At 33.0% G+C, this 26,908-nt stretch overlaps 1 protein-coding gene across 3 annotated transcripts in view; it reads right to left on the reverse strand.

The window, feature by feature from the left end:
- The window catches only part of IBTK (inhibitor of Bruton tyrosine kinase), a 94,265-nt gene that overhangs the window by 4,666 nt on the left and 62,691 nt on the right, over nt 1-26,908 (reverse strand). For all 3 annotated transcript variants that reach the window (XM_032857997.1, XM_032857996.1, XM_032857998.1), the window contains exons 22-26: nt 25,069-25,217; nt 23,353-23,516; nt 21,959-22,051; nt 21,356-21,499; nt 9,183-9,329 (exon numbers count right to left, since the gene is read on the reverse strand). In XM_032857997.1, the coding sequence (XP_032713888.1) occupies nt 9,183-9,329; nt 21,356-21,499; nt 21,959-22,051; nt 23,353-23,516; nt 25,069-25,217 (697 nt within the window). The remainder of the gene's footprint in view (nt 1-9,182; nt 9,330-21,355; nt 21,500-21,958; nt 22,052-23,352; nt 23,517-25,068; nt 25,218-26,908) is intronic.

The following is a 26,908-nucleotide window of genomic DNA, read 5'->3' on the forward strand; positions in this document are numbered from 1 at the left end:
GGGTGCCTGGGTGGCTCAGTGGGTTAAAGCCTCTTCCTTCGGCTCAGGTCATGATCTCAGGGTCCTGGGATCAAGTCCAGCATTGGGCTCTCTGCTGGGTGGGGAGCCTGCTTCCCTCTCTCTCTCTCTCTGCCTGCCTCTCTGCCTACTTACGATCTGTCAAATAAATAAATAAAATCTTTTAAAAAATCTATAAACAATGATAAAACAATATGAAATAAAACAACTGATACTTGTACCAATTTGCACATAGTATGGATTCATAGGAGAAACTGACATGAGCTGAGGACAGTGGCACTGAAATAGGGTTTTTGGCTATAAAATATATGGAATGGTAAAAGACTTTGGTAACTTAAGTAAAGATATTAATAGCATGACAGGATTAGAGTTTGGAAGAGATTAAAAGAGAACTAAAGTTAAAATGAACCATGAGTGCCAGAGTACAAAATGCACTGAAAGCTAAAACATTTAGACCTGATGTATGGGCAAATAAATTCACTGAGAGTATTTTCAAATATTTTATCTCACTTAATCTTTGCAATACTCTATAAAGAAAACATGTATTATTTCCATTACAGTGATTAGGGAATTCAAACTCAAAGAATATTATATATAATTTTCTGATTCACAGGTTGGGAAGTAACAGAAACAGAACATGAAGCAGATCTTTTTCACTCAGAGTACAGTATGTTTTTCCATTATCATAAACCTGCCTTTATTTCTGTAATTTCCCTTAGTTTAGAATCCATTCCACTACAAATGTCTTCTTATTCTTTAAGGATTGGCTCAAATACCACCTTCTCTCTACTCCTACAGAACTTTCAACTACTATTACAGAGCCTCCCACACTGTGTTGCTATTGTTTTCACATCTGTCTTAACTGCTAGACTAGTCTCTCAAGGTACAGAACTGTGCCTCACTAGTGCGTCAAACAGAATACCTGGAACACAGTTGTTTGTAAAAACAGAATTAAAGAATAAATAACAGAATAAGAAAGCCAGAGAACTTTAAGTATGAAATGAAAACAGGTTTTGTTTTTTTTTTTAAGTTCCTAATTCCTTTGAATTATAGATAACTCTTTTCTTCTAGATGGTAGGTACTGAGTGAACTGAAAATAGGTATAGTTATAGGTTCTTAGTTTTAAGCTCTAGGACTTGAAATCTATAGGATGCTTGACCTATGATAATCAAAATAAGAGAAATCTCCAAGATGAAGTAAAAAACGTCTAACCAGGAGAAAAATGAAGCTAAGAAAATGAATTAGAAAGCTACTGGAATAAATGTTACAAGATGATGAGTATCTAGACTAGAATAGCTACAGAATGAATGAAAAAAATTCTACATTCTGATGGAATAGAGTGCTACTTTAGTGACTAAATGCAAATTCCACGGTTAAGTTCCTTGAAAAGTCCTTGAAGGAAGGAAAGAAGGAGAGAGAGAAAGAAGGAAAGAAAGGAAAAAAGAAAGAAAAGAAAGGTCCTAAAGTCAGTCCGAGATTAGAGGTCTTCTGGGGCACTAAAGCATAACATGGAATAAACAGATAATGACTTGAGTGCTATTCAAAAATCCCTCCAGTGTCTATGATTGGCTAAAAGTGTTTGACACTTTCAATGAAATGTAAAAATATTGTAGAATCCATTATTATTTAATTAAGAAGAGCAGTTACAAGCTGTCTGTGAAAAATGGTATGGTACTGGCTAAAACAAATTGAGTATCAGGACTAAAATATCTTATTTAGGTCTTGTTAAATCAAACTTAAGCAATCAGAGCTTAAGTATAACAACTGACCTGTATAACATTTTATAATTTATAAAGTGCTTCCATATGCATTAACAGATATTAAGCCTTATAATAAACCTGTATGATATTATTCTTATTTTAGATGTGCTTAATCTTGTTCAGAAAGGTTCACAGAGGGCTACTGTGTTAGACTGAAACTCAAATCTGTTTTCTAACATTGTAATCCCAGAATTCTTTCTATTACTGATTTTTTCAGTGGATAATCTCATTAGCTATAAATTTACCCAAACAACTGAAAGTTCATGAAAATTTCATCTTAGAATGAAGCAAAACTATTAGAGCTTTGATTAAACAAATATCAAAAACATGATAAGCTTTCAGATAATAAATACAGCATTGTTAAGCTGTAGGTATTTGCAACACAGAAACAGACATCTCAATAGACAATCTATAAAATTTTGCCTTCTGAAAATAAAAGCAACATTAAAAGGCTGGCTAAAATAAAATCTACTTTCAGGGATTTTTGTTCAAACTGAACATTAATCTTACCAAATTTAGACTTTGAGAATAACTAAATTACTTCTTACTCATACCACTGACTTATAATTTTTTTAAGGAATTCTGTATTAGCTTAATTACAAAGATTTTTATGTTTAGAGCTGACAGAATAACTTTTGCCTCGCAAGTAGCTTTCCTTACCAATAAGAAACACAAGATCACTTTATGCCCAGAATTACATAAAGGGATGCTTAAATGGAAGGAAAATGAAATAAAACACATGAAAATGAAAAAGAACATATAAGTAACAATAAACACATAAATTCCACAAATCCCTCTTCTCTTCATTTTAACATCCCCAAATAACATTGCCATTCCTGGATTTCCCTAGCCTTGGCGGGGGTGGGGGGAGGGGGGGGTGAAGGGAATCGTATTTTCTACATTTAAAACAAGAATACATGATTTGAGGAATTTCCTAAGACGAACTCCATTACACTTGCCACACAAATTCCCTAAAGGAACATACCATTTGTCTTCCAGCTATAATTCTCACTATTACCTCTATTTACACCATCTCTATTACACTTCTGCTCTCTTAAAAATCCCATTCTGTGTTCAAAAGCTTGTGGCAATAGATCAATATGTTTTTGACATTATTAATTATGGCCATATATATAATGATCAAATATTTGGCACTGAATAAGAAAAGTGTTTATGAACTATTACTCAAGCCCTTCTTCAGTTGGGTTTTTCTTGATAATTCTAACCCAGTCATTTTTTCCCCTCTCACCACTCACTTGGCACTTAAACCATATACTGCTTGTGACTTAATACTGTTATATTGTATTCCAATTTCATTCTTGACCTTTCATTTACCTTTCATGTGTGCACATTTAGACTTACCAACTAGATATTTCAAACATTTAAGAGACTAGGCCTATATTTAACACTTGCTATGTATACACCTAATAGAGGCAAGCAGAATGTTGTTCATATATAATTTGGTGAATTAATATTTTACTTTGTTTCATTATTTCTTTTTTAAAAAGCTCACTTATGATTTCACATTTCCTATAATGAAATTAAAAAATGAAAGTCAAGCAATTTCCCTTCTCAGTGATCATATGATATTATACAGTGATCAGTGATAATATACAGCTATTTAAAACATTAACTTCCACTTACCAAACAGACAAGCTATGGATGGCATGACACCATTATACACTCCTATATAATACTCTTGTATTATAGTATATACTGTTATAATACTCCTGTAGAATACTGTATACTATTATACACTCCTTTAAATTTCCAAACCCATATAATAGCAGAATCCACTTTTCACAATTAAGAGCCTTGACGTTATAGCACACTCTAGTGATCAACTATGAAACCACAGATCTTCAATATTTTAAGACAGATTTATCCAAAGAAAATAAGAAATTTCAATCTATAGTGTTAATCTTTAAAATGTAAAAATATTAAAATGAACTTAATGCTCATAACTTACAATTTACACACCAAAGGCATATAGTATAACTTACTCGTTAGAAACAAATCTTACCTGTAACAGCTACAATTTTACCTCAACTTATTCATCTTGTTCTCACTGAGCTCTATTACATGTTAGAAAATATTCTAAGCATTGGTAATTCAGTGAGGAGCAGAGATCAATCTCTCATTGAGATGACTCTCCTATGCTTTCATTGACCATATAGTTAGATATACAAACACTAAAATACTTATAGTTGAAAACATTAAACAAAGAATCACACTAATAACTGTGAAAAGTGTGATGAGTGAGAAGTGCTATGGGAACATATCATAAAATACTGACCCAGTAAGGGAAGTCTGACTTCTCCAAAGAATATAACTGAATAGAGACTGAAAGAATCAGAGTCAACTAGTTAAAGGGTAGTGGCAAGAAGTAAATGGTATTTGAGAAACTGAGAGAAGAACAAGATAGAGAAAATCCAGAGATGTTAAAAGAGAAAGATAAGAGGTTGGAAGAAAATAGACTATGAAGGCCTTAAAGCCCAGATAAGAATTCTAGCTCTTACCCTAAGAGCAATAAGATCTGCCATTTCAAAAAAGAATATAACTGCTTCAATATACTGGAGGAGAGGAAGATAGGTTATGGCAAGACCAGTTAGGAGGCTACTCAAGGTGGCCCAGGTGAAAGATCATAGTAATCTGAATGAAGGTAAAAACAGTGGAGATACAATTTAATATATGATTTAAGGAATATTTAAGAGTTAAAACTGGAGTGTCCTGATGATAGACTGAACATTGGAAGGAAGGAAGATGGAATAGTAAAGACTTGACATTTAACAAGGAAGAAAATTCAGGAAGAATGGATTTTTTTAAAGAGAACTTTTATCTTTATTTTAAACTAAGCATTACGATACACTTTTTTGTTTCCAGCTAACCATAAAATATTCCATTCCTCTCATGAAGAACTGGACTTCATATATGCATTTTTTAAATTGAAGTAGAATTAACATAATGTCATATTTGTTTTAGGTGAACAAGAGTGATTAACAATTCTATATATTATGCTATGCTTAACCACAAGTGTAGTCACCATCTATTGCCATACAACATTATTACTTATTATTGACTATATTCCCTATGGTGTACTTTTCATCCCCATGACTTACTTATAACTGGAAGTTTATATCTCTTAATCCCCTTCATCTATTTTGCCCATGCTCCCAACCCCCTCCCTTCTGGCGCCAACAAACCCATGTATAGACATGAATGTTTTGCTTATTTCTTTTGTTTTGTTAGACTCCACTTAGAAGTAAAATTATATAGTATTTGTCTTTCTCTGTCTGACTTATTTCACTTAGCATAGTACCCTCTAGGTCCATCCACGCTCTCACAAATGACAAGATCTAATTCTTCTTTATGACTAAGTAATAGTCCATCACACACACACACACACACACACACACAATCTTCTCTATCCATTTATCAATTGATGGACACTTGGGTTGCTTCCATATCTTGGCTATTGTAAAAAAAAATGCAATAAATACAGGGGTACATGTAACTTTTTGAATTCATGTTTTTGTTTTCTTTGGGTAAATCAGGAAGAATTTTGGAAGAAAAATCAGGAAGAATGGGCTGCTTTGTAATTTTGATTTTATGAAAGGGGTTTGAGGAAAACACTGTTTGGTTTTAGACAAAGTTAAAATATTTCTGAACATCCAAGTAGGATGGAGTTATGAAGAAGAAAGCTGAATAAGTCTGAAGCTCAGATGACAGTTGTGAGCAGGCAATATGATTTTTGAATCTTTAGTGTATAGCTGATAACTGAAAATAGAAGCTCATGAAATGGTGGAGAAAGAATGAGAATGAAATGAGAATATGACCTGTAATTGAACTTTAAGTAGAATGAGTCATATAAAAAGTTCATGTTTTTGGCAATATGGAGGTCACTGCTGAACTTAATCTGAAATGCTTCAGTTTAGTAATGGGAGACTGGAAGCCAGACTGGATTAAGAAGTGATTGGGAGCTGACAGCTCTTTTGAGAAATCTGTCTGTGAAGGGATTAGGGGATTGGTAATGATAGGACAACTGTTAGAAGAAAGTGTGGGGGATGACTGAGGGATTTATTACCTCATCCAGCCCACATGAGAGAGATCTAATAAGCATGTATACAACCAGATGGGAGGTATCTACCTAAAAGGACAAAGCTGAATATCCACAAGAAAAGAGAGGGATAATTAACAGCTTAAGGCTTTTAAAGTGGAAAGGAGTGAAGATACCAGCACAGGTATAAATATTAACCATACATAGGAAAAATAACTCTGAGTGCAAAATAAGAAAGGAAAAAAATGAATAAAAATAGAGGCAGACTTAATGTGTTTCACAGTAAGAAAATAGGGAAGTTACATGTCTTCTATTTAAATGCCTGGTCTACACCACTCATCACACAACTTACAAAAACCAGTAGTAATCTTATGTTTCTCTAATATCAATAAAAAGACTATACTGTATTCAATTTTTAAAAATATTGTGATAGATGCAGGATCGTTACAGAGTGTGACAACCAATTTTTTTTTAATTTCTAAAAAATTTTGGAATCAAAATATGTAATGAGATATACAGATAATGACTTTTTAAAACATTTGTTTAGAATTATGTACCTAATAGACACATTTATGAAATAAATATATAAACATAAATCCAAGTGTATGGGTACAGTGGCACTCAAATGTAGTTGAAAATAAACATTTTTACTCTGAGAATTTAATAACACTTAAAAGCCTACCTATCATTTAGGAATGGAATAAAATGCCCCTCACTCAACATCTTTTAAGAATACAACTTACAAAATACTGAATAGCTCTACATTGTTTAGTTCAGTCATTTTCAGTGTATCATAAAATGTTCACCAAACTTTGTTAGTATTTTTCTGAAATACATTTTGATACTAATAAAAAAATATGCACTCAAATACTTATTTTTTCCAAATACTTTTAATACATTAAAGATCACTGACATGTTAACTTCTGTTGCCAGGTTAATTCATTTCTATACCAATTCAAGAAGAAAATTTCTTCTGCCATCTCTGCTTAAATGAAGTATGCTCTTAGAGAATCTTACACCATTTATATATTTCAGTCAGAATTTTCTTAATATCAGACAAGTGCTGAAATAAAAGTTGAGGTTGATACAATTTTTCATTATATTTTATACACTTAATTACAAGTGTGAGGTTTCTCTTTTGGACTGTGTTCTCTACAGGCAGGGGCTAAATTAATTTTATCACTGTAACTCTAAATACTTGTCAATTTTAAAACTATAAATGTCTTAAATCACAACCAATTCTGTATTTATGACCCTAACAAACCAGCCTTAATATTCTCACTTTTTCATAAATAAACATATAAAAAGTTTATTTTATATGTTAGAATTACATTTAAGATTTTTGTAGTGTTCCACTAATAAAAGTTTTCAAAAACATAGGGAGATAGACAAAATGATTTCTTCAGATACTTTCTGATCTCTGATTTTCCGTATCATTTAAGTAAATGGCTCAAGATCTTTGGTCCCAAATGTACATTATAATAAGGCATGTGGTCACAATATCAACAACGAAAATGTTTAAAGAGTTCATCTAAACCAGTAATTTCTAATGTTGTTAGAAGACTTTGATAGTTCCTCCGGAGTTGCTTACAAGGCAGATATGGTAAGGTTGAACTATAGTATTGTTCCCAGACCCCTCTTCTTAATTCAATCAGAGAAATTTATATTAACCTATTTGATAATACTGGAATTAGATTTCACATTAAAAATGGCTTAGAGGAAAAAGGCCTGACAAAGAGTGTTTAAAAAGCTTTATCATTATGTAAAATATTAATCTGGTCACAGTATGACGTTCTTAATTACATTTTTGTTTTGTCTAAAATACTTTAAGGAATAATATCTTTGGGAGACGTCATATTAGCAGAAAGAAGAAAAAAAAAATTCCATTTAGTCAACCAACTTGAAACACGGTTTTTTCTTCCAACACTGGACTATCTAATGCTCCAAGAATGTTCTTTTTTGAACAATGATTAAGAGAATTTACATACCATGGCAGAAAAGCTATTTTTATTAGAAAATTGCTTTTTAAATTATGATTAGATTTTCATGTTCCATGTAGTCATTTAAAATATGAAACATCTTTTAGGGGCGCCTGGGTGGCTCAGTGGGTTAAGCCTCTACCTTCAGCTCAGGTCATGATCTCAGGATACTGGGATGGAGGCCCACATTGGACTCTCTGCTCAGCAGGGAGGCTGCTTCCCCCTCTCTCTCTGCCTGCCTCTCTGCCTACTTGTAATCTCTCTCTGCCAAGTAAATAAATAAAATATTTTTTAAAAGAATAAATAGGGGCGCCTGGGTGGCTCAGTAGGTTAAAGCCTCTGCTTTCGGCTTGGGTCATGATCCCAGGGTCCTGGGATCGAGCCCCACATCAGGCTCTCTGCTCTGCGGAGAGCCTGCTTCCTCCTCTCTCTCTCTCCCTGCCTGCCTCTCTGCCTACTTGTGATCTCCGTCTGTCAAATAAATAAATAAAACCTTTAAAAAATTTAAAATAAATAAATAAAAGAATAAATAAATTAAATATGAAACATCTTTTAAGATACACTGAACTGGGGCGCCTGGGTGGCTCAGTTGTTAAGCGTCTGCCTTCGGCTCGGGTCATGATCCCAAGGAGCTGGGATCGAGCCCCGCATCGGGCTCTCCGCTCAGCGGGAAGCCTGCTTCTCCCTCTCCCACTCCCCCTGCTTCTGTTCCCTCTCTCGCTGTGTCTCTATCAAATAAATAAAATTAAAAAAAAAATACACTGAACTTTAAAAACTAGTATCAAAAATAACTAGAGAAAGAACTGGAAACCCCCAAACGTCCATCAACAGATGCAGATATATGTAGGTTGCTTTATGACAATGAAATACTACCCAGTAGTAAAATGGAATGAACTAATGATACACATAGCAACTTGGATGAATCAAAAACTATATACTGAGTAAAAGAGAATTTTTAAAAGTACAGATTACATGATCCTACAGGTATAAAACTAGAATATACAACATAGTCTCTATTGACACAAGAGGATTAGCTGCTGCATAGAGAGCAAAATGAGGAAGGGAGAAAGAGATCACCAAGGGCCATGAGGAAAGTTCTGAGAATGATGGTTATATTGTCATTGTCTTGAATATAGCTGGTAATGGTTTCACAAATGCATACATATGGCAAAACATCAAATTGTACACTTAAGGTATATACAGTTTACTGTAAGAAAATTATACCAAAATAAAGCTTCAAAAAAGTAGATATGCTAATTTTGAATGTAAAAGAATGTGTAAAACTCTGCCTGATAAATTTTTAAAGATTATTTCAGAATGTAAAAACACCACAGAATTTTTTAAGGTAAAAAATTTTTAACTTATTACCTTTCAACTTGTGGAGCCTGGGAATTTTCTATTCCTTTAAAACAAACTTTTTTGACATGATTTCCTGAACTATGGCCAGTAATAGATTTTTTTTCTTCTAAGAAATCCCGGAATGACTTGGATGAAACTGAATGCAGAGAAGATGCCCTGCAAAAAAGAACAAAAATCAGTTAAAACATCCATTTTAAAAGGTCATTGTTAGGAATTACCAGGAGAAAGGGGAGAGAATGTATATAAAAATTTCACAGTGATGATATATAAATTAGTTTTTAATGTGATGTTAGATTCTTGCTGTCAGTTGTGAACTAATCAAAATGATGTGATAAAAAACAATGTAGACCAACACTGAAGATAACCTAGATGATGAAATTAGCAATGATATTAAAAACAAGTGTTATAACTATGCCCCAGGCAGCAGTAAAAAATGCTCAGAATAAACTGAAGAATAAGCTCAGGGAAAAGAAACTATGAAAAAGAACAAAATAGAAATTCAAGAACTTTTAATACAGTATTTAAAAAACAAAATTTACTGGATGGATGTAATAGCCAATTCGAAAAGAGTCAGTAAAATTGAAGATAAATCAACAGAAATTTTTAAAACTAAACAAAGGGAAGAAAAGACTGAAGAAAAATTATGCCATGGGTACTTATCAGATAATAGGTCTACCATAAGCGTAACTGGGAGCACTAGAGAGAGAGGTTAGAAATATGGCAGACAAAAATATTTAATGAAACAATAGCCAAGGATTTCCCAAATCTGGTGGAAGATACAAAGATTCAAGAATTTTAGCAAATTCCAAAGAAGATCAATCTAAAGAAACCCATACTTAGATATGTAATAAGCAAGCTGCTAAAAACCAAAGATCAAAAGAAAATCTTGAAAGAAATAGAACACAGTATGAAACTCTTAGCTTATTAGAAACAAGGAAAGCCAAAAGACAATGGAACAACATCTTTAATTTGATGAAAGCTAGGAAAAAATGCTATCAATCCAGTATTCTATATCCATCTGAGTGAACCTGGATAAGGATCCTCTCCAAGTCAGGATCAGAAATGACGATAGACCTGGCTAAACCTTGATTACAGCAGTGTGGGATACTTGAGCCAGGGACACCCATAAGCAATTACTCAGTGAAGACTGACCTAAAGGAACTATAAGACAATAAACTGATTGTTTTAAGCCATTGTTTAGGGATAATCTAAGGATTATCTAAATAATACATTAGTTAGGGTTATCTAACTAATATAAGATACCACTGGAATTAAATAAAGATTATAAGTATTTATATTTACTTTATGTAAATACATTTAATAAAAAACAATTTATTGGGGTGCCTGGGTGGCTCAGTTGGTCAAGCATCCGATTTCAGCTCAGGGCATGATCTCTGTAGTTATGGGGTCAAACTCTGTGCTTAGTATAGTCTGCTTCCCCTCTTTCTCTGCCCCTCCCGCTCAGGCACTTTCTCTCTGAAATAAATAAATCTTTTAAAAAAATATTTACCAAAGGTAACAAAAATATGAAATAAAAATATATATAGACCTATCTCTATTTTAAAAACTGAATTAATCCCACCAGTTTTTTTAATTGTAGAAATTAACAAGTTGATTCTAAAATTTATATGGGAATATAAAAAACCTAAATTAGCCAAAGTATTCTTAAAGAAATACAAAGTTGGAAGAAGACAGAACAAGTCAGAGTAATCAAGACAGAGGGGTACAGACATAAGGATTAACAAACAGATCAGTGGAAAAGAATAGTGAGCTCAAATATAGATCCTCATATACACAGTCATTTCAATTTCTTAATTAGATTCCCAAAACAATTCAGTGGTAAAAGTGTTTTATCTATAATAAATTATTGATAGAAGAAAAAAACCTTTACTTTTATCTCACACCATATCCCAAAATTAATTCAAGGTGGATCACAGACCTAATGTAAAAACTAAATATCCTAGAAGAAAACAAAACACTATCTTCATAACTTGGTGGTAAGCAAAGGTTTCTAGGACTTATACAGGAATAAACACCAAATAAAGAAATGGTGAATCAGACTTAACCAAAATTAAAATTTCTGATGACAAGACATTAAGAAAATAGAAAATAAAATATTTTTTTTTAAAAGGGAAAGAAAAAAGAAAAAAAAATCTGCAAAACACATAGTTGACAAATGGCTTGTATCCATACTGTAAAAAGAAAGAACTCCTAGAGGGGTGCCTGGGTGGCTCAGTCAGTTAAGCATCTGTCTTTGGGTCAGGTCATGGTCCCAGGGTCCTGGGATTGAGCCTTGCATGGGACTCCCCGCTCAGTGGGGAGCCTGCTTATCCCTCTCCGCACTGCTTATTCTCTCTCTCTCTCTCTCAAATACATAAATCTTTTTTAAGTACTCCTAGAACTCAAAACTAAAAAACAAGTAGTAAAAGACAAGGCAATTTCAAAAAGCAAGCAAAAACAATTCGACTAGGCACTTCACAAATAAGGATATGCTAATGACCAATAAGCACATCAAACAGTCCTCATTATTCATCAGGGAAACACAAAACCACAATGAGAGCCTGCTGCACACCCACCAGAATGGGTAAAATTAACTGACAATACCACATGTTGGTAAGAATATAAAATAACCAATGCTCTTGCTGGTGGGAAGATAAAATGGTACTAATCCTATGGGAAAAGGTCTGGCAGTTTCTTAATAAGTAAACATACATCTTCTGTATAATCCAACAATTGTCTCTACTATTCAGCCAGAGAAATTAAAATATATGCCTGTAAAAAGGCCCAAAGAAGAATGTTAACAGCAGCTTTATTCATAACTGCTAAAAACTATTCAACAGGAATAAACACAAATTGTATACTCATACCTTGGAAGATACTGAATAATAAAAAGGAATAAATCTTTGGTATACACAAGCCAGATGAAACTGAAAAACATGCTGAATCAAAGAAGCCAGACAGAAAAAATTACATTATGTTTCACTCTCATTATATAAAGTTCTATAAGATTTGAAACTAATCTGTGGTCAAAGAAGAAAAATCACGAGAGTGGTTGACACTGGAATGGAGGAGGCAGCCAGGATAAAAGAGAACTTTCTGAAGAAAACATCCTGGGATAAGGGTAATGCTCAGCAATTTATCAAAAAGATAATAAAAAATGACTAAGTGAGGTTTTTTTCAAGGAATGCAAGGTAGGTGTAACAGTTAAAAAAAAATCAATATAAAACATACATTAACAGCAAAAAGTAGAAAAATCTTATAGAAAAGGCCTATGATCCAAAATATGACCAACAAAAGGCAAAGATCTGAATATGTATCCCAAAGATATGAAAACAGCCAATAAGCCCTCGAGAAATGTGAAATAAACCACACTTATTAGTAGCTAAAATGAAAAAGATTAAGGGTACCAAGTATTGGAAAGGATATGTAACAACAAGAATTATCACTCACTGCTGGCAGAAATATAAAACATGACCATTTGGGAACACTGTTTAGTGCTTTTCTTATAAAGTCTAACATTCACTTAACATACGATCCAGCAATTCCACTCCTAAGTATTTACCCAAGAGTGTCTATTATGAGTTATACATAAATAATAACTTTTTTTCATAAAAATATACTGGAAACCCAGTATTTCTCAACAAAAGAGGAAGAAATTACAGATAAATGCAACAATATGGATGAAGCTCCAAAACTTTAAACTGAATGACAGAAAGCCAGACATAATACAGAACATAACTGTACTTATATGCCATTTATGTAAAGTTTGAGAGCAGGCAAAAGCTAAGTTATAGTGACAAATTTCATCAATGATGGCATAGGTGGAGACTGAGAAAAGGTACTAGAATGATGGAAATATTTCTTTTTATTTTCATTGGGGTGGTAAATACAAAGATCATACATTTGTCAAAACTCCTATACACAAAATTAATGCATTTACCATACATAAATTATTCCTTGATAAAGTTACTTTAAAAAAAAATGAATAGAAAAATAATTCTGAACTCCTTCCCAAATGACTAAAATAAAGCTAAAAAATGCCAAGTTTTGGTAAAGAGGTGGAGAAAGCACAGCTCATATACCATTGATGAGACTGTTCTGTGACAGCCACTAAAAATGAATATATGCATATCTTATGATCCAGTTATTCCTAGTTATATACCCAACAGAAATACAAAAGTACTTCAACAAAGACATGAACTAGAACATCTATAGCAACACTAATCTAATAGTAAAATAACAAAGATATTCAAATGCAAACAAAAGCTGAATGAGTAAGTTGCAGTATATTTACACAGTAGAAATTAGTACTCATCAAAATATGAATGAGTTTCATAAATATGCTGAACAAAAGGAAGCCAGACATAATTCTATTGGTATGCATTAAAAGAAAAATCTATGGAAAGAGAAGTCAGGATAGTGGATGATAAAAAAGATAGTAGATTGGTGCAGGGGGAGGAGACATAGAAAGGTGGCAGGAGGGGACTCAGAAGATGCTGGTAATGTTACTTCTTGGTTTGAGTGCTGGTTGCACAGGATGTGTTCAGTTTGTGAAAATTCAACCTATACACTTATTATAACTGTACTTCTAAGGATATATTGTTTTAATAAAAAGTTACTTAAAATGCAAACCTAGGGGCACCTGGATGGCTCAGTGGGTTAAGTCTCTGGCCTCGGCTTGGGTCATGATCTCAGGGTCCTGGGATCTACCCTGTGTCGGGCTCTCTGCTCAGCAGAGAGCCTGCTTCCCCCCCTCTTTCTCTGCCTGCCTCTCTGCCTACTTGTGATCTCTGTCAAATAAATAAATAAAATCTTTAAAAAAAAATGCAAACCTAATTTTACATTGAAAAAATAGAGGATATAAAAATTAGGTTGATCTAAATACACAAAATGAATCACACCCACACAGATGTAATACTTTGATAATTAGTTGAAAGTGAAATATATTTTAGAATAATACCAAAAAACAGGCAAAAATTTAAAAATCTATACAGACTAATTCAGCTTTCAAAGATTTGCTACTCAGATTTTTATAATATCAATCTCTTAATTCAACAATCAGTGTTGTATTTTACAATCAATGCAAAAACAATTTGCAGGATAATAGAGTTAGGCATATAAGCTCTGTTGCTAGGCTGACTGGGTTCAAATTTTAGCTCTGACCTTGGGAAGTTAACTTTTGTGTTTCCTCATCAATAACATGAGGTTACTAATACCATCTCCATCATCATAATGGCTGTTATGAGGATCAAATTGTTAATTTATAAAAAATACTTAAATCAGTAGCTGATACAAAGAAATGCAATGTTAAGTCTTACTATCAATGATTTTCAGAGCATTTAACAAAACTGTGATCTAAAAAAAAAAGGAGACAATAAGAACAAAGAAGTTCTGACATGAAGACATATAATCAGTTATAACAGGCTTAGTATCTCTTTCCTTCTAAAGTCTCAGAAAAATAACTTTTAAAAGATAACCCTTAGCTACTATTTAATACACTAGAACTACATCATATCCTTAGCATCATTTTCAGAATCCTTAACATTAGAGTCAAAATTATAAGCAATAATAACGTAAATAATTTCCATGCCTAACTTTAAATTTTTTTTTCTATTTTCTTTACTCAGAGAACAAAGTGGTCATGTTACTAAGTGGACACAAATGATCACTGGATTAATTCCCAAAAAAGTTAAATTCATACTGGCAAGAAATTATAAAGTCCCATACCTAGATTAAGTTCATAAACTATTTGAGATAGCCCATAAAAGACCAAGGCCTTCTAAAGTCCTGTATTTTATCTGAATAGCTCATTTGTACCTAACTCGGATCTAATTACCAAACCATATTGGCAGAACACTTTTAACATGCATCATGTCATTTAATTCTTCCAGTAACAATACTAAAAGACAAGTATTTTTATCATATCCTATATTTCAAAGAGGAGTGAAACTAAAGTTCAGGGATCACCAGAGAGAAGGCAGAATTGGGATCCAAATCCAGTTCTTAATGATCAGAGAACTCCTCCTTTATCTAGTCTACCACTGCCTTCAGTAATAAATCAAGGCAACACTTCTTATGAAGTACCAAAGATAACACAAATAGTAAGAAGATACTGATGATTCACACTTTGTTTTGTTATCGTATGAGCTAAGCATCCTGTGTAACAAAACAGTAACCTTTTTTTTTCTTTTAAATTTTATTTATTTGACAGAGATCACAAGCAGGCAGAGAGGCAGGCATAGAGAGAGGGAAGCAGGCTCCCTTCTAAGCAGAGAGCCTGATGTGGGGCTTGATCCCAAGACCCTGGGACCATAACCTGAGCTGAAAACAGAGGCTTTAACCCACTGAGCCACCTAGGTGCCCCCAAAACAGTAACTTTTTACCAAATTTCTCAGTAAACTTTTACCAAATTGCTCAGTAAAGATTAGATCATTACAAAACATCTCACGTAAGATTTTTCTAAGAAAAAAGAAAAGATCGCCAAAAACTTAATACATGTTAAGGAAATCAGTTAATCGTGTGGCCACATGACAAATCAAGTTACAATTTATTAAAGTATAAATGGCTAACATTTATATATTTGATTAGACAATGTTGAAGGTGCTATGCTAAATGTTTCCTGCTTTAACTCAGTTTCAGCTTCTTAATACCCCTGTGAAATCAGTACTGTTTTTAGCTCTATTTAAGTATAAGGTAAGTAAGACAAAGAAAGATTAAGTAACTGATCTAAGTTTATTTTGCTACCAAATAACAGATCCATATTTAAACTCAAACAAGGCTCGCTCCAGAACCCTTGGTTAATCACAGTATATACTGTGTCCACATATAAAAGTCATTTGCTCTAAGTAAAACCTTAAATCACATCAGAGAAACATGACCTACCTAGGTATTCATGCTAAAAATATTTCTTCAAAAGGAACTTACCTGACTTGACCATGAAATTTTTCCATAAACACATACATAGATAAAACATAAAAAGTTGAACACATATACAAAAGAATCATTCCCCATTTCCTTAACAACTGCTTCTTCCTCCCAAAGCACACATACCTAAAGGTTTCTATTAGCAAACAAGGTAACTATGGTGTACAGTATAACATTAGCAATTTGGGAACACTGCTGGCCAATGTTCTTGACTGAGAATCCATTCAATGTCTCTAAGTATTCATGTTTCTAAATACAGAAATTTCACAATGATCTATAAAGCACAAGTTGTCAGATTCATCCTAGGGGTAATTTAGAGACTCCTATACGTGGTAAATGATACATACTTTTTAAAAAAACTTTCAAAACTTTTTTTAAAAAGCTACTGGTAGTATCTCCTCAGGAATACATGTAAGTAACAGTCCTTATAAAATACCTTAAACTCAAATGTTCATTAATCATGCAATCATTATCTATAGAATGACTTATCAGATTTCTAGAAATGAGTTCTATTATTCTTTTTACTGATCATGCCATAATTTGAAATAGTGTCTGATTTCCCAAGATTTTGTTTTCTTAACTCAGGCTCTGGCTATTTTTCATCTTAGCAACCACAGTAGCTTTATGAAGAAGCATTTGTAGACATTTGTAACCACATAAAAAATTGAGATTTTATTTCTCAGCTAAAGCAGCCCTGAAATTTTAGCTTTAATAAATAAAATTTTTAGCTCTAAAAGTTAAATAATTGAATTAGTTTATAATTTATGGGTTACCTCTACATGGAATTTGGAAGAATTTATATTCATACATCAAGCCAGGCCACAAAGATTATGCATTTGTTCACTCAGGATAACTGGCAAGAAATGTATTATTTCTCTAAGTAAAACAGGTGATAAAGAAAAGTGGCCAACTCTTATATATAAACTTGGTGTTTTCACCTTAGATTTAAGTTCAGCTGATCAGAACTTCATTCTAGTGCAAGAACCAGTTATCTTTAATACATATTACCACACCTAACTGTAGACAGCAGGAGTACAACTATATATTATGAGACATATAAACTAGGTGAGTGAATCTGTGAACAAACTAGTGAAAATCCCTCCCACAATCAGAAGCAGATTTACAGGACTAATTTGTGATTTGCTAATGAACTGTATCTTAACCTTAATATTAAGATAAATACAGCATAAAAACATGTTCTACAAAAATAAAATTTTGTTAGAGGATTCTTCACAATGATGAAAATGCACCTTTGAGAAATATCTTTAAAAACTTTTATCACTGCAGTATTGAATATACTCTATATATACACTACTTGTAAATCACATTAAAATGCTAATTTTAATTTTATAATTTATTCACAGTATAGTAAAGTTTAAATTCTACCAACTTTCTTTAGACTAACATTTACATGGGATATTTGCAGGAAAGCAAACCTATTCTATTTTTTAATTTCTTCAAGCATATATTACATGTATTTATGCCCTATGTGTAAAAAGTATTCAATAATCAAATGATTTTTTCCATTCAGACTAAATATGGATCAAAATTCATGAATTCTAAACATCAACCATTTTAAACATTTTTAAGATTACGAAAAAATACCTTGATTTGTGCCATTAACTTATAAAATGTCCATAACCAAAATATATATATACATATATATATATATTTTATATCCTTATTTTATATATATACAATTTTTTTTTAAAGTTTTATTTATTTGAGATGGAACATGAGAGACAGAGAGCACAAGCTGGGGGAGCAGCAGGCAGAAGGAAAAGCAGGCTCTCCACTGAGCAGGGAACCCAACGCAGGGCTCAGATCTCAGGACTCCAAGATCATGACCTGGGCAGACACTCAACTGACTAAGCCACCCAGACACCCATATATAATTATTTTTATGTACATACTGGCACATATAACTTACACACATATATTTTATCAAGTTACCTCAGCCCACTGTTTAATGAGTACAAATGAAAGAAGTTTATATATTCAGAAGAATTTAGCAGAAATGAACTTTAAAAGATACTTCAGATACCAAAAATAGTCTTAAGAAGTCATAAGGACATAAATGATTAATTTTATAACTCACTTTGATAATTCAGAATAAAATTATAATTAAGTTTATTTGGTATCCTAAGATCCATAAAGCTGCTATTGATTGGTTTATATTTTTTAATTTTATTAAAGTATAGCTGACATACATTAACTAGTTTCAGGTAGTCAACACAGTGTTTCAACATTTATACACATTGTGATCACCCAACATAAATCCACCATCTCTCACCAAAGTAGTTACGCATTATTAACTATATTCCCTATGCTACACATTGTGTCTACGTGTCTTACTTATTTTATGACCAGAAGTGTGTTATTTTGACTGTTTAATCCTCTTCCCCTTCTCCCAGCTGGTAACCACCAGATTGTTCTTTGTATGTATGAGTCTGTTTCTGTTTTGTTCATTTGTTTTTTAGATTCTACATATAAGGGAAATAATATAGTATCTGTCTTTCTCTTCCTTATTTCACCTGGCATAATACCTTCTAGATCCATTAATCTTACGCAAACGGCAAATTTTCATTCTTTTACTTTTTTTTTTTTTAAGAACTCATTCTTTTTAATGGCTCCTACTCCACTTTATGTATATATACCACATCTTTATCCTTTCATCCATCAACGGTACTTAGTTGTATCCATAACCTGGCTATTATAAATAACGCTGCAATGAACACAGGATTCTATGTTTATCTTTTCAAATTAGTGTTTCATTTTCTTCATATAAATACCAGAAGTGGAATTGCAGGATCATATGGTAGCTCTATTTCTAATTTTGTGAGAAGCCTCCATACCGTTTTTCATAATGGCTGCACCATTTTCATTCCAGCAACAAGTTCCTTTTCCTCTATAGCCTCACCAGCACTTGTTATTATTGTCTTTTTGACAACAGCTACTCTGACAGGTGTATGGTGATAGCTCATTGTGGTTTTGATTTGCATTTCTTAGATGACTAGTTGAACATCTCTTCAAGTATCTGTTGGCTATCTCTAGGTCGTCTTTGGAAAATGTATATTCAGGTCCTCAGACCATTTTTTAAAATTTGGTTGGGTTTTTTTTGTTTTGATATTGAGTTATAGGAGTTCTTTATATAATTTGGATATTAAATCCTTATCAATCACGTCATTTGCAAATATCTTTTCCCAGTTAGTAGGTTGCCTTTTCGTTTTGTTTTCTTTACTCCGCAAAGGCTTATTGGTTTAATGTAGTCTCATTTGTTTAGTTTTGCTTTTGATGCCCTTGTCAGAGGAGACAATTCAAAAAAATATGTTACTTAGGGGTGCCTGGGTGGCTCAGTTGGTTGAGCATTGACTCTTGGTTTCAGCTCAGGTCATGATCTCAGGGTCATAAGATTGATCCCCATGTCAGGCTCTCTGCTCAGCATAGCAGAGTCTGCTTAAGATTCTCTCCCTGTCCCTTTGTACCTCCCCTGACTTGTGCACACACATTCTTTCTCAAATAAATCTTCAAAAAATATTGCTCAGACTGATATCCAAGAGCTTACCAGCTAGTTTTTCTTCTAGTCCTCCTAATCAACCATCTTCCCTAGGATCTTCTTCTACTTTTTGTTTTTAAAAAATGAAACTGATTAATAGCATGGTTAAAACTATATTACTAAGCCCAAAGCTTCCTCATGTGCGTAGTTCATTCTCTCAGACTGCAGTATAGTTAGTGTCCTGAGAACTGATCCAAGAACTTTTGGGGACTCTTCCATACTTTAGGGAAAACACAATTCAGTGTTCCCACAAACTCTACAGAGGCAATGACCAAATCAGTCTACCATATATTGTCTCATATATAGAAGTATGCAACAAATACTGATGAATTAAAACATTCTACTAAACTAATTCTCTCAAATTTTTCTCCTTTTTACTTGGGTTTTCCCACCTCTTACTTTACCTTCTTTTCTGTGATCATGCTTTAGATCTACAAGTAGCTCTGACAGACATTGATTTAGTCCATTTGGTAGCACTCAAAATGAGCTGCCACGCTTTTCAAAGTAACTTACATTTTAATTAGGAAAACTATTATCTTACAAGTAGGAAAATGTGGCATTAGAAGCAATGAAGGCGGGGCACCTGGGTGGCTCAGTGGGTTACCCACCCAACTTTTGACTTCAGCTTAGGTCATGATTTCAGGGTCATGAGACTGAGCCCCGTGTACAGCTCTGCACTGAGCCTGTAGCTTAAGATTCTCTTTCTTCTTCTGCCCTTCCCCACTTCCCCACCCCATTCACTTTCTCTCTCTCTCAATAAAAAAAAAAAAAAAAAAAGATAATAGTAATAATAATAAATAATAAATAAAAGAAGCAAAGAAAGGATTCCCTCCAACAAAGGGTAGACTCCAAGACCCTGTTCAGTCCTTATGAGGAAATGGGAGTTCAATGAATCTCTTGCCCTTCACACTATCCATATACTTTTCCTCTAGAATTCCTTTTTAGTTTTTAATGATATAAACTACAAAGAAAAGGGAGGCTGGAAGGGAAGCAGGAGGTACAACCTATTTTATATACCTCAAATTGCTAGCTGACCTTTTTGGAGATTATTCCTATTAATCCTGCCATTTCAGGTAAACTCTAATGGAGTAAACTTAGAGCAAGTAAATACCCCTGCTTAAAAGTGATGATGAAAGCCGTAATTATAACAACATAAAGATATTCATGATGTATCCAGAAGGACAAAGAAATTAAGGTGGTAAAAAAAAAATTGTGTTTATCTAATTTTTCTATGATATATATTGTTTCTTAAACGAAAAAAATAAGACTGCTTCCTTAAATTACTTTAGCTATACACACTAATTAGAATACTAAGAAGTTGGGCGCCTGGGTGGTTCAGTAGGTTAAGTATCTACCTTTGGCTCTGGTATGAATGAGCCTCACATCAGGCTCCCTGTTCAGTGGAGAGCCTGCTTATCCCTCTCCCTGTGCTCCTCCCCCTAGCTCCTGCTCTCTCTCTTGCTCTATCTCAAATACAAAAAATAAAGAAAGAATACTAAGAAGAAATTGTATCTATGTACAAAAAATTTTGGAAACCATGATGTAAATATCAAAACAAAAAATTACAAGGTCTAATTTTTAACTTAAAAGCAAAGAAAGGAATGACATATTTGAAAAGATGGGAGGGAGACCGAGAAGCCAAGAACTACCTTGCAAGCTAATGCACAGATCTCTGTTTATTTTAATAGAATTTAAAGCATACCATGCATTTGCTGGTTTTGGAGTTTTTGAAGGAGCAGGTGAAGCTGTTTCCATGCTATTCATTCCTGAACTGTTTTCTTTGGTAGTCATTGCAATCATTTTTCGTTGCTTCTGAGAAAGTTTAACTCCATGAGAAATCACTTTGCTAGAAATTAAATGAATTAGCATTAACTTCTACTTAATGAAGGTTATAGGTAATTATATTGCTTTCTGTTTATCTGATATGATTTTACTATTACTGGATCAAAATGGCCACAAGATTCAACAGAGACATTAACAATTTACACTATCAATAATCAAATAATAGCTACAAATGAGCCTTCCTACTAATATATTACACTTGCATCAAAAATATCTACAATGATCATTTTAGAGGCCTATTTTTGACAATCAACACCATATTCCACAAGAACTGGACTATCAATCCAACTCAATCTTTAGCATATATTTAAGAAATGTTAAGAATGCCTAGGAAAGAGCTTATAATGTGAGTTAAATATCAAATATAGAAAAACAAAAAAAGTCCAGTAGGCCTTTCCAATTCTTTAGAACAGAACTATGAAACAACACAGTCTTTCCTTTTTTATGATTTTTTTTAACCAACCCCAAATTTGTCTTTGGTGTAGCTCCACATTTTTGTCTACTTTCTTCAATCTGCATGATGGTTCTGAGATCCATGACAGGAGGGCTGATAGGACTAAAATACATATAAAAAGTACTTTACAACACAGTTCTTGATCCATAAAGTCCAACCCCCAAACTTCACTGAAACTGTAAACTATAAATAAGATTGATAATAAGACGATTAGGTTTGTCAGCTATGGCCAAATTCAAAAAGGATACTCTGAATGAAAGCTACTTTTATGTATACATAAAACAACTAAAATGCATCTGAAATCTAACTGAAACTCTTAAAAAAAAAAAAAAAAGCCAAGCAATAGAGTGATAGATTGATTCTTATCCAACTCACACAGAAATAATCAAAGTTATGCATAAATTCTTATCCTTTAAGATGAACAGAACTTGTAAATTATATTTTTTTTTTGCAAATTATATTCTATTTTTAACAAAAGTCTTACTACTGTCTAATGTTAACAGCAAAAAATTTAACAGTGAAGCTTGGGAGTGCTCAATAATATTAGAAACCCAGCTGAGGGAGTTAATACTATAATGAGAAAAAAAAATTCTACAACCTTTAGAAATAGCCAATCTATTTTGCTGACATTACCCCAAGCGAATTAGTCTTAAAACATATTTAATAAAACAGTCTAGTTCTGGTCTTCCAACTTTGTAAAATACAGTACATTTCAAAATAATTACATAAATATAAATAATTGTGAGTCATATATATATAATTATATAATCTAGAATTGTGAGTCAATTAACAGTTTTAGCCTATGATAAACCATAGTGGGTAATATAAGGATGAAGCACAACTCAATAAACACTTCAAAAGAATACTGCATTCTAATTATATCTACTCCAATTTAAAAAATTGACTTTTCCAAACAAAAGAAAAACATGGATTTAATAGAGGCAAATCAAAGCACAGTGTAATATTAAATGAATGTCCTCTGAAAAATATTAAATGAATGTCCTCTGAAAAATAATACATTTTGTGAGAACTTAAATACCCTTTAATGTGCTAAAAAAAAAAAAAAAGATAAAGTAAGACTACAAATGACAAAATAGTATATATTAGTTAAAACTCCCATTCAGGAAGACTATCAAAAAAACAGCTATTAAATCAATACATCTAGATATAGATATCTCTGTGTCATGTAGTATTTGCCAGTTTCCACAAATGACAGTACAAAGGGAACTAAATTCTGGGGAAAAAAGTGCTTATTTTAGCTGGCTACTAATTTGTATGCATATAGGTAATTTTCTGTGTATTAGAAATTTACATTAATACTTGTAAAATGTGCTTCATTAAAATTTCCACTGGACTAAAATGAATATTTCTCAAATAGGCACACAACAAAACGAAAATCCTACCTGAAAGACCCAGCAACCCAACTTAAAGAGCTTGTAGTATCAATTCTGTTACTTGGAATGGTCTGTGGAGCAGATACATTAAGAACTGGTGATTTTTCCCATGGTTTTAAATCTTCTCTAGAATATGTAGGAGGTATACCATTAACATATGGTTTAATTTTCCCCTGGAGATAAAAAAATGAAAAATTTAAAAAATGAGTAAGAGCAGGCACCTAGTATAGTAGCTAACATATAGTTGGTACTTAATAAATATTGGTTAAATTATATTAAAGCATAATATAACAGTAGTCATCCAGCATTCTTCTAGCTTAGTACCTTAAGCAATTCTCAAAACTTATCAGTGACTATAACCCAATTATCATGAGCTTTGGGAATAATCTTTGGGGAGTAAGTTTGCACATTAAATCCCTATTAACATTAGTATTAAAGAAAAATGTTAATGAAGTTGTTCAAATAAGTTATAAATCAATAACTTTAAAATTAATGTCCATGACTTTTATGCTAAACTTTCGTTTTGTTTCATATTAATGTCATATAATTCACTCTGATTAAAATTAAAGTTAAATAATATTGACAGCTCAAAAGAAACCCTGAAAGAATTGCCATTACAGTAGGTCAAAGAAGTTATTAAAATGGCTATTTCCATTGCCAGGATAGAAGATTATTGCCAGACACTGACAGCATGCCTTTAATCTTCCTTTTAAACCTCAACTGTCTTCTACACCACCTTGAGGTTAATATGAATTGCCCCCAAACTTCTATACTACACACACAAAAAAAAAAAAAATAAAATTTTTTAAAAAACCACGTTAAAAAAAAAAAAATCAATCCTTGAGGCCTAGAATACCAAGAAGAATGGGTAAATTTTCCATTGTCTCATAAATTTCTCAAAGTCCTAATAGTTCTGTGGAGATCTAGGGGTTAGAAAAAAATGACTGTATCCAGTAAGTTAGACACTTTGCTTTCCTGTAGATTAACGATTATGGAATAAAAGGTTAAGATATATCTAAAAAATGGCCTCCCCAGAGTTTAACCAAACTAAAATTCTGCAGCATAATGTCAGTTGTGCTAGAATAGGAGAACTCCATTCCAGATTGTATTGCTCCTAACAACATGATAGAGGAAAGAGACTATGTGGAATTTGAAGTTAGGCTTACTTTCAAAATTGTTTTAACAGTTTGTTTTTTCTTTTTAAGATTTTATTTATTTATTTGTCAGAGAGAGAGAGCACACAAGCAGGCAGAATGGTAGGCAGAGGCGGAGAGAGAAGCAGGCTCCCTGCCGAGCAAGGAGCCCAATGCGGGACTCGAATCCCAGGACTCTGGAATCATGACCTGAGCCGAAGGCAGCAGCTTAACCAACTGAGCCACCCAGGTGCCCCTTGACAGTTTTTTTGACAAGTAATTTAGCTATAAATATATTTTTCCATAGGTCTATACAGTGTTGCTATATTTTACATCAACATTATACTTTAATTGCAGAAAGAGGATTAGAAATATGTCATAAAAGGCTTAAACTGCCATTAGAATCTTTAAAACTAGAAACATAATGCAAATTTGAGAAAACTACTACTACACATATTATATATATATTTTTTTTATAAACCAGCCAGGAGAGTATTTTGAAGTTAGAGCAAAAAATTATAAAAAACTAAAGATAAATTATCTGTAGATCTAAAATTTGAAGAAAACAGTACATTAATAAATAAAAGCAAACCTCGAGTTTTTCTGACTGAAATCCTGCTGTGAAATCAGGGGACTGTAAATCTCTAGGACTACCCACTCCAGCATAGCTTCCTTCAGAGTCTGATGTCAACAGTTCTGGAAGAGATTCTGCAGAATTGGTCTTACCAGACTTTAATAATCCTGAAAGGTAAAATTTTTAAAAAATATTTAAACACATATACATTAAACATGTATATTACATTCAGTGAACTAAATAGAGCTAAAAACTTCCATTTATCCAGAGATTTAATAACATTTATATTATATTCACTGTATCAAATCTTGACAATTCAAACTAACTGATGAAAAAAATCAGTTAAAGTAAAAAACTGAAATGGAGAAGACTTCAAACAACAGTTTCAGCCATTTCAATTACACAGCAATTATGCAATGAACCGAAGGAAGGCACTTCTTTAAGAAGCGATTCAGAACTTCTCCTTAAAAATAAAGAATTAATAAACTTCAGACCTTCCCCTTTCTCATCTCTCTGTACCAAGTTCTCTGTACCCAAGCAGAGAGGTACTGGCCCCATTCTGTGTGGGAGGAACATTGTAGCCTTTCTATTCTAGTTAACAGATTAGCCCAGTAGCAGAGTCTATGCTGAAGCAAACTGGGGCCTATTGGAGAATTTTTACTTCTGGGGGAAAAAAAAAAAATCTGTGGATTGAAAGCTATTTTAATCAGTTTATCACCTAAAGCAAAAGGGTTGTTATGAAATAAATGTACATACCATTAATTCTCCTAAGCAACCTAAATACCTGTCTCCCTGACATATCTGGTATCCGTATTCATTCATACATCAGAGTCATTTCAGATGTAAAAAGGGGAAACAATAAACTTTTGTTTAAGCTCATGTGTTTTTTTCACATATTTCAATTTTAGTAGAATCTATATGAGGTAGCAAAAAAACATTAACACATATATGAGCTATAACCACAAGTAACTAAATGACTTCAAAATACAAATGACTTCAAAATAAAATATATCTCTCACATATTCAAGTAAGTGTGTTTTCTTTAAAGTCACTTTGACAATGCCTCTTTTATTGCTGTCACTGCTAAAATAGTTTGGAATCAACATTCAGCACCCCCGCAATCTTTTAAATGTTTTTAAGAGCACCAAATTTTTTTTAAAGACTTATTTTTAATTTCAGTGAGAGCAAGAACATGAGCAGGGAGGGTAGAGGGAGGGAGAATCCCAAGCAGACTCCACACTGAGCATGGAGCAGGACACAAGGCTAGATCGCATGACCCCAAGATCAATAACCAGAGCTGAAACCAAGAACAGTTGTTTAACCAACTCTGCCACCCAGGCACCCCAGCAGAAAATTTTTCTCTAAAGGTAGTATATTTAATGCCAGAATGCTCCCAAAGGTCAGTCAGAAATAAATCTAGTGAATAAAGATGAGGTTTAAAGTGGCCAACAACTAATTTTAGTATAAAACATTTTCACAGAATGTCTTTTGTCTAATGTTAAGGATCAATAAAAATAAATTTACTTCCAAAAGTCTTTTTGGTCCTCAGTTTAAATTTTACCTTTAAGGGGCACCTGGGTGGCTCAGTCGGTTGAGTATCTGCCTTCTGCTCAAGTCATGATTCCAGGGCTCTGGGATTGAGTCCCACATGGGGCTCCCTGCTCAGTGAGGAGCCTGCTTCTCCCTCTGCCTTTCTCCTTGGCATGTGCTCTCTCTCTCACTCTTTCTCTCTCTCAAATAAATAAAAGCTTAAACAATTAAATAAATTTGACCTCTAAATCATCATCTGCTTTGGCCACAAAAATAGTACAGCACAAAGAACACAGAGTTGGAATTAAAAAAATAAATTCTATTTCTG

The sequence above is a fragment of the Lontra canadensis genome, unplaced genomic scaffold (genome assembly GCF_010015895.1).
Source record: "Lontra canadensis isolate GAN:19392208 unplaced genomic scaffold, GSC_riverotter_1.0 scaffold14, whole genome shotgun sequence".
Classification (NCBI taxonomy): Eukaryota; Metazoa; Chordata; class Mammalia; order Carnivora; family Mustelidae; genus Lontra; species Lontra canadensis.